Source organism: Notamacropus eugenii, chromosome 2, assembly GCF_028372415.1.
Source record: "Notamacropus eugenii isolate mMacEug1 chromosome 2, mMacEug1.pri_v2, whole genome shotgun sequence".
NCBI classification, from domain to species: Eukaryota; Metazoa; Chordata; class Mammalia; order Diprotodontia; family Macropodidae; genus Notamacropus; species Notamacropus eugenii.
This window is the reverse complement of record NC_092873.1, coordinates 75,068,184-75,077,062: the sequence shown is the minus strand read 5'-3', so window position 1 is coordinate 75,077,062 and position 8,879 is coordinate 75,068,184. Positions and strand designations below refer to the sequence as shown.

At 37.6% G+C, this 8,879-nt stretch overlaps 1 protein-coding gene across 1 annotated transcript; it reads left to right on the top strand.

Annotated features, from left to right (window-relative positions):
* The first annotated feature begins 2,110 nt into the window (after positions 1-2,110).
* Positions 2,111-3,058, top strand: LOC140522674 (putative olfactory receptor 2W6). Its single transcript, XM_072638002.1, has one exon. The coding sequence runs from the start codon at positions 2,120-2,122 to the stop codon at positions 3,056-3,058; it is 939 nt and encodes a 312-aa protein (XP_072494103.1). The 5' UTR covers positions 2,111-2,119.
* Positions 3,059-8,879: the final 5,821 nt, after the last annotated feature.

Genomic DNA, 8,879 nt, shown 5'->3' with positions numbered 1-8,879 from the left:
TGAGTTGCCCAACCTGACACAAGTAGTTAATGTTAGAAGTAGGTTTTAAATTGTGGTCCTCAGACTTCCTTTCCAGTGAGTTTTTTTTTGTATACCATGCTACCTATTTTTCATAGTATTTTATTTTTATGCATCTGTGGACATCAGGAAATATGGGTCATCTTTTATTGCAGTACTCATTATGAACATTGGTAAAAAGATGATTATGGACATAACTGTAGTTTACACATCAGCATCTGTTGCAGAGGATGGGGAGGTATAAGAATCCTGTGAAGAAATGGAAAAGGTAGCCAAGGAAAAGTGATTTATACTTTAATGCTTGGTGATGGTAAGGCAAATAGGGAAGACAATGAAAAATAAGTTGGAAAATATGTTTTAGTAATATGGCACAAAAAAGTGGGAAGCCTATACAATATATAGAAGCCTAATGTCTAGATCTGATGAATATTTTCACCAGCCTCTTACTAATCATGAAAAATAATTCAGCTTAAGTATGTAAGTGAAAATCATGTAAGTGAAAAATAGCTATTGTCCAAAGAGCTGATCCACCAGTGACTGTACTTTAGGCATACTACAAATGGATATGTGTAGGATTGAATAGTAGCTGGAGAGTGGACTGACTCGTGAAATTTTACAGTGATTTTAATGATGGAGGTAAGTTTTTGATTAAGCATTAAATGCGTAAGCATGAGGATTCTGTATCACTTGAATTATGAAAGTAAGAGGTGGGAGTTTGCTAGCCATTTGACAGAGAATAATATCTTTCAACTACAGTTCCCAGCCTCATGTCCGTAAGTGACAGGGTTTCTTTCAGTTCTTTTTCAAGCACTGGGGAAGGAGAAAGATTGAGCCTAGTGTTTCTGGCCCTTTCCATAGTTGAGTTTTTAGTAGTAAGCAGCCCATAATTGAGTCTTTGAGTCCGGTCTAGGTCCTTGAGATAAGTGTAGCCAAACACTCACAATTCAGGAAGTCACTTGATAATGACTGACAAGTTGGTAGCTTACCTGAGCCTTATGATCAAGAGATATAGTAAACATTATGGACTAATATGGATATATGTTTTGCATGACTGCACATGTATAACCTATATCAAATTGCTTGCCTTCTCAATGAAAGAAGGAGGGAGAGAATTTGGAACTCAAAATTTAAAAAAAATGAAAATTAAAGATCATTTTAAAATGTAATTGGAAAAAATAAAATACTTTTAAAATATAAAAATATTAATTAGAAAAATAAAATAATGGAGGGAAAAAAGAGACATAATAGAAATCACAGAAGCAGAAACAAAAAAGACAAATGGTAATACCCCATAAAACCAGAGCAGGTCTCTCTATGAAAGTTCATAATTCATACTGATCTAGACTATGCTCAGGACTTAATTTAATATATGATTTATCCATGCCTCTGCTTACTCTGGTTAGCATGGATGTTTACAGTCAATTATATTGATACTAGATGTTTTCACATAAAGTTAGAGAGACCATATCAAGGAGAGAGAATTTCACTCAATCTTTAGTAGTGTCTGATATAGTTGATTACTTAGCACAAATAGATTTTCCCTTTTGCCTTCTATCTTTTTTATCATGGCTGTAGAAGTGGCTTTTGCACTGTATTTTTCCCTCCATGGTCAATTATTTTGATTAGAACAGGGTAATCATGAGGCTGGAAGTAAAATCTTCATATGGGTCAGTTAGCAGTAGGGTTTAAGGTAAAGAATACTACGTTATGAATCCAAAGATATAGATTGAAATTCTAGCCACGTATAGGGAAGTTACTTAACTTATATAAGTCTCAATTTGCATATCTACAAGTACTTCCTAAGGTTTATGTGAGGAGAATGTTTTATAAACTACATATCAAAGTATAAATCATTATGAATTTTATTACACAGCCACAGGTTACTCCACATTGCCTAACAAACTAGTTGACAAACTATCATTGACAACAATGTGTGAAAGGATATTGTTGACATGCTGCAAATCCATTCCAGCTATTGTGCAAACAACTCAAAGCTCAGGCTTCAGGGATACTGGTTCAGTAATATATACAACGAAATATTGTATGCAAATAGCAACAAAATATTTTAACTCTTTATGTAGGAAATATTACATCAAAGGTGATGGAAGCAGTCAATGAGACCTCTGAAGAATATTTCATCTTAATAGGTTTCTCTGACCGGCCAATGCTTGAGACAATCCTCTTTATTGTCAATCTAATTTTTTACTTTTTTGCTGTTACCGGCAATTCAACCATCATACTGCTCTCCCTCCTGGACCCCCGACTTCACACTCCCATGTACTTCTTCCTCAGTAACTTGTCTCTTTTGGATCTTTGCTACACAACCAGTAGTATTCCCCAGATGTTAGTAAATCTCTGGGGTCCCAGAAAAACCATCACCTATATAGGCTGTGTGGTTCAACTTTTTGCCTTTCTCTCAGTGGGAGGTATTGAATGCATTCTCCTCTCTTTCATGGCCTATGACCGTTTTGTAGCAGTCTGCAAACCCCTCCACTATATGGTCATCATGCACCCACAGCTGTGCTTACAACTGGCTGCCTTTGCCTGGCTTAGTGGCATTGCCAACTCGATTCTGATGTCTCCACTCACCTTGTCACTTGGGCGTTGTGGTCACCGGCGTATCAACCACTTTGTATGTGAGATGCCAGCTTTGATACGGATTTCCTGTGTCAACACTAGTAGAGTGGAGGGCCTGGCCTTCTTCCTAGCCATCCCTATTGTGTTGGTGCCCCTCACCATGATCCTGGTCTCCTATGGGTACATTGCTGCTGCTGTGTATAATATCAAGTCAGCAGCTGGGAGGAAGAAAGCCTTCAACACTTGTTCCTCACACATGATTGTTGTATCACTGTTCTACAGCAGCATCATCTACATGTACATGCAGCCAGGCAATGTAGCCAGCCAGGACCAAGGCAAGTTCCTTACACTTTTCTATTGTCTGGTGACTCCTACCTTGAACCCTTTCATATACACTCTGAGGAACAAAGAAGTTAAAGGGGCAATGAGAAAGGTCCTGGGGAATGGCCCAGACCTACATTGACACTGGGGAATGGAAGATGTGGTCCAGGAAATCACTGAGCCTTCAGGTATCTGATTTTAAGAATCGAACTTTCTTTTTTAATTAATTAATTTTAGTTTTAGTTTTCAACATTTACTTCCACAAGATTGAATTCCAAATTTTTCCCCCATCTCTCTCCTCCCCCCACAACAAGACAGCATGCATTCTGATTACCCCTTTTCCTCAAGCTACCCTCCCTTCTATCACCCGCCCCATGCCTTCCCTTCTATTTTGCTGTAGAGTAAAATAGATTTCTATACCTCATTGCCTGTATATCTTATTTCCTAGTTGCATATAAAAACAATTTATAACATTTGTTTTTAAAAGTTTGAGTTCTACATTCTCTCCCCTTTTCCCTCCCCATCCACCTTCATTGAGAAGGCAAGCAATTTTATGTAGGTTACACATGTATAGTCATGCAAAACACTTCCATAACAGTTATGTAATGAAAGACTAACTATATTTCTCTTCATCCCTATCCTGCCCCCCATTTATTTTATTCTCTCCTTTGACCCTGTCTCACTTCAAAAGTGTTCACTTCTGATTACCCCTCCCCTCATTTGCTCACTTTTCTATTATCACCCCCCTTATCTCATTTCTCCCTACTTTCCTGTAGGATAAGATAGATTTCCATACCCAGTTGAGTATGTATGTTATTCCTCCCTCCTTCCGTCAAACCTGATGGGAGTAAGGTTCACACATTCCCTCTCATCTCTGACCTCTTTCCCTCACTGTAAAAGCTTTTTCTTGCCTCTTTTATGTGAGATAATTTTGTCCTTTCTACCTCTTCCTTTCTCCTTCTCCCAGTACGTTCCTCTCTCACCCCTTAATTTTATTTCTTAGATATCATTCCTTTATATTCAACTCACTCCATGCCCTCTGTCTATACATATTCTCTCCAACTACCCTAATACTGAGAAAGGTCTCATGATTTACAAATATCATGTTTCCATGTAGGAATGTAAATAGTTCAACTTATTAAGTCCCTCATGATTTCTCTTTCCTGTTTACCTTTTCATGCTTTTCTTGAGTCTTGTGTTTGAAAGTCCAATTTTCTATTCAGTTCTGGTCTTTTCAACAAGAATGCTTTAAAGTCCTCTCTTTCATTGAATGTTTACTTTTTCCCCTTGAAGTATTATATTGAGTTTTGGTAGGTAGGTGATTCTTGGTTTTAATCTTAGTTCCTGTGACCCCTGGAATATCATATTCCAAGCCCTCTGATCCCTTAATGTAGAAGTTGCTAAATCTGGTGTTATCCTGATTGTATCCACAATACTCAAATTGTTTCTTTCTGACTGCTTGCAATATTTTCTTCTTGACCTGGGAAGTCTGGCTTTGGCTGTAGTATTCCTAGGAGTTTTCCTTTTGGGATCTATTTCAGGAGGTGATCAGTGGATTTTTCAATTTCTATTTTACCATCTGATTCTAGAATACCAGGGAAGTTTTCTTTGGTAATTTCTTGAAAAATGATGTCTAGGCTTTTTTTTTATTGTGGTTTTCAGGTAGCTTAATAACTTTTAAATTCTCTCTCCTGGATCTATTTTCCAGGTCATTGGTTTTTCTTATGAGATATTTCACATTGTCTTCTATTTTTTCATTCTTTTGGTTTTGTTTCATAATTTCTTGATTTCTCATGAAGTCATTAGCTTCCATTTGCTCCATTCTAATTTTGAAGGAATTATTTTCTTCAGTGAGCTTTTGGGTCTCCTTTTCCATTTGGCAATTCTCCTTTGGACTTCTTTTGCCATTTGAATTAGTCTATTTTTTAATTTTCTTCAATATTTTTTGAGGTCTCCCTTAGCAAGCAGTTGACTAGTTTTTCATGATTTTCTTACATCACTCATTTCTTTTCCCAATTTTTCCTTTGCTTCTCTTACTTGATTTTCAAAATCCTTTTTGAACTCTTCCATGACCTGAGACCAATTCATATATTTTCTGGAGGCTTTGGATGTAGGAGCTTTGACTTTGTTGTCTAATTCTGATTGTATGTTTTGATCTTCCTTGTCACCAAAGTAAGATTTTATAGTCTGATTCCCCACCCCCACACACACTGTTTGTTTGCTCATTTTCTCAGCCAGTTACTTGACTTTTGAACTCTTTGTTAAAGTAGGATTCTGCTTCCAGAGTGAAGAGTGCACTGTCCCAAGCTTTAGGGGATTTGTGCAGCTATTTTCAGAGATATTTCTAGGGACCTGTAAATTTTCAGTTCTTCCAAGGTTGTACAATCAAAGGAGAAGTTTTTACTCATCTCTTGGCCCTGTGCTCTGATCTGTGAGTGACCACAAGCACTGTTTTCTGCCTTGGAACTGTGAGGAGGATTCCGACTCTACTACTACCACAACCTCCACCATGCAAGCACTCCTTCCCATCCCAGGACCAGTACCCAGGACTGCAACCCACATCCTAGCAATGGTAAAGCAAGAAAATCCTGTGCCAACAAAGAGATCCCTGAAATTTCCCTCTGGTCAGCTGCTTGATCCCTGCCCAGTCTGTGGACTGAGAGCTCTGGAAGCAGCCACTGCCATTGCTGCCTCTATAGCCCTGGGACTGGGGGTGGGGGTAGACTGTGCTCTTCTCTCACCCAAGTCCCACAGACCTTTCCTACTGACTGTCTAAATTGTCTTTAACATTTGTGGATTGAGAAATCTGGAAACTGTTTCAGCTGTCACTGATTCAGTCTCCTGAGGCCCACTCTGGGTTTTCTGGGGCCCAGTCTGGTGCGGCCCACACTGGACTGAAGTCCTTTCTCATACTGGTGCAACAGACCTTTCCTGTCAACCTTCCTGGTTGTCTTGGGATAGAAATTTGTTTCAGTCTGTTATTTTGTTTGTTCTGATGGTCTAGAATTTGTTTAGAGTCATTTTTTTTTACAGGTATTTGAAGGGGTTTGGGGGGAGAGCTCAAGGAAGTCCCTGCTTTCACTCCACCATCTTGGCTCTCCTTTCACTCTGTCATCTTGGCTCCTTCAAAGCTTCTTGATCTTGCACTAAGGTACTGAAGTGCTGTTTATTCATTAACTTGTATTGTTCATTATACAAACATTTATTAGGGCACTTAAGTGAGATCAGAGTAGTGAATTCTCATGGGACTAACCAAGGTAAATTTGAGGCAAAATTTATTTTACTTCTTCACTTTTGGTGTTGTACAGGTGCCCTCATCATTCTGGGTCTACCTTCTGTCAATGTCCTCATATTGCTCTCTGGATGTCTGAGGCCCGAGACTTGAGCCCCTACCCATTCCCCACCCCCCACCCTCACTTAGGTACTCCATTTGAATTTACCCTCTCTGGTGAATGCTCCATACTGTCTCTCTTATCACTTAGGGCTTCTATCTGTTGCTAAATGTTATCTATCAAATAAATAGATATCTATAGAATTTGCACTGAATAAAGGTGATGATGAAACCATATTAGCTTAGTTACCATTTCTTCAATTTCCAGATCATTTTCCTTAATGATCCATTCTTGAATTTTTCAAGCTTAGTTTTTACTGAGGAAAAAAAATATGTGTACAGGTAAACAAAAACAATTTATTTTAAAATAAATGAAAATTAATTTTGAGGAGGTCCTTAGGAAGTGATATGTAAGTTGAGCTTTAAAGGGAGAAGAAGAACCTGGCTGTGGAGGTGAGGAGAGAGAATTCTAGGCATGGAACACTGACTATCCAAAGTCATATTTGGAAGATGAAATGTAATTTACTGGAAAAAGTAAGTAAGCCAATTTGTGTGGAAATGTATGTGTGTGTGTGTGTGCATTTGTGAGTAATCCATAATCAGCCTAGAAAGATAGACTGTAGCCAGATTGTGAAGGATTGCATATTAAATAGGACTTTTATTTTATGCTGGATGTAATGGGGAGTCATCCAAGCTTCTTGAGCTAGGGAATAGGTTAAGTACATAGAAGAGGTAAAAATATAAGGTGCTATGAGAATATATATAGAAAGATCACTTCTGACTAGAGGGTTAATGAAGACTTCATAGAGGAAGTTACATCTGAACTAGGCTATAAAAGATTTCAATAGAGTCAGGTGGAATAGAGAAGATAACTAGATAGGTGTAACTGTGTACTACTGGAAACAATGCCCTTAGGATAGAGGAGAGAACACTAAATAAGGCCTGGCTATGCTACTAACTAGTTGTGGCACCATGGGCAAGTCTTTCTAAGCCTTGTTTGTTTTTTGTCTGTGAAAAAAAAGGGTTGGTTTAAATTGTTTTCTTCCAACTCTAAAACTGATTTTTCTTTCTTTTCTAACCCAGAGGAGTGACATACTTTAATAGAAATTTCAGGCCAGAGAGGAGAAAATGGAGAAACAATGGAAGATGGATCAATGGAGAATGATATAATTAAGAAGGTTGTGGGACTGGGTTTGGGAATTAGTGGTGAAAGTGGAAGATCTTCAGCTATTATAACTAACTGACAGGAAAAATAAGAAAGTAAAACCACATAACAAATCAGGCTAGGAAAACCCAAACAGTTAGTAAGAAGGATCCAATTAAGGTGGTTAGATGGCATCTAGGTGGCACAGGGTGTACTGCATGGAGTCAGGAAGACTTGAGTTCAAATCCAGTCTCATACATTTACTATCTGACCACTAAATGACCAATGGTCACTTAGCCTTTGTCTACCTCTATAAAATGAGAATCACTAGAACACCTGTCTCACAAGGTTATTGTGAGGATCAAATGATATAACTACAAAACACAGCACAGCTTGCCACACAGTAAATACTTAATAAATGACTGTTTCCTTGCCTTAGTTTTAATATTTTCCAGTGGATAGTGTTAATAGTCAAAGGAAACATAACAGATTCATCATGGTCAATTCCTGTAAGAGTAGGTCAAACTAATGAGCATTTATCAAACATCAGACACTACAGCAATCACTGGAAGAAGTAGGTGAATCCCCTACTTACTCTCAAAATACTTTTATGGAAAACCTCACACAGTTAAAGATAAATAGTCTTGCCCATGGTGGTAGTAGTAATAATAAAAAAAGGAAAAAATGCAAGCAATATTTCATTTGTAAAATTATCAAAGACAAATTCTCCCACTGTTTGCCTGTGGCAAACATGCAGGTTTCATTACAGCATCTTTATCCTCCTCTTTCTACTCCATTGAGCCTTTCACTGTCAAATCTTCCTTTCCATATTAATTGTCCCATCTAGTACCTCCCTTATTTATAATCCCTTTATTTCCGTCAAAATAGGAAAGCATCTGATATAATCATGTAGACTTTAAAAGTAATTAATTTACCCTAATGTGCTAACTCTCCAGGAATTTGCATTTTATCCTTCAGGTTGGGGTGTATATCTATCTATCTATCTATCTATCTATCTATCTATCTATCTATCTATCTATCTATCTATCTATCATCTATCTATCTATCTATCATCTATCTATCTATCTAATCTATCTATCTATGTATACATACACACACATACACACATACATTCACACACATATAATTGTAGAGGATTGTCAGAATGCATTAGTTGACTGGAAGAGGCCTAGATAGTCAAACAATGCCTCATCCAATTCTAAAATTCTATTACTTTGAATGGAAATACATAGGTGATAATAGGTTGATGAAAACAGGGGAGAGAATTTGTATCTAGCTACCCCCCCCTTCACTCACATCTATTCCCCTATGCAAAGTATGGAAAATACGGGCATAGGCCATTGTAATTTCACTTTATCTAATTAAATAGAATGAATTTTTCCTGTGAAACTATTTTTCCTAGTAGACATGTTCTCACAGGTGCATCTACAGAAGCATATCTTGTCCCTAAAACTTTATTTAGCCTCT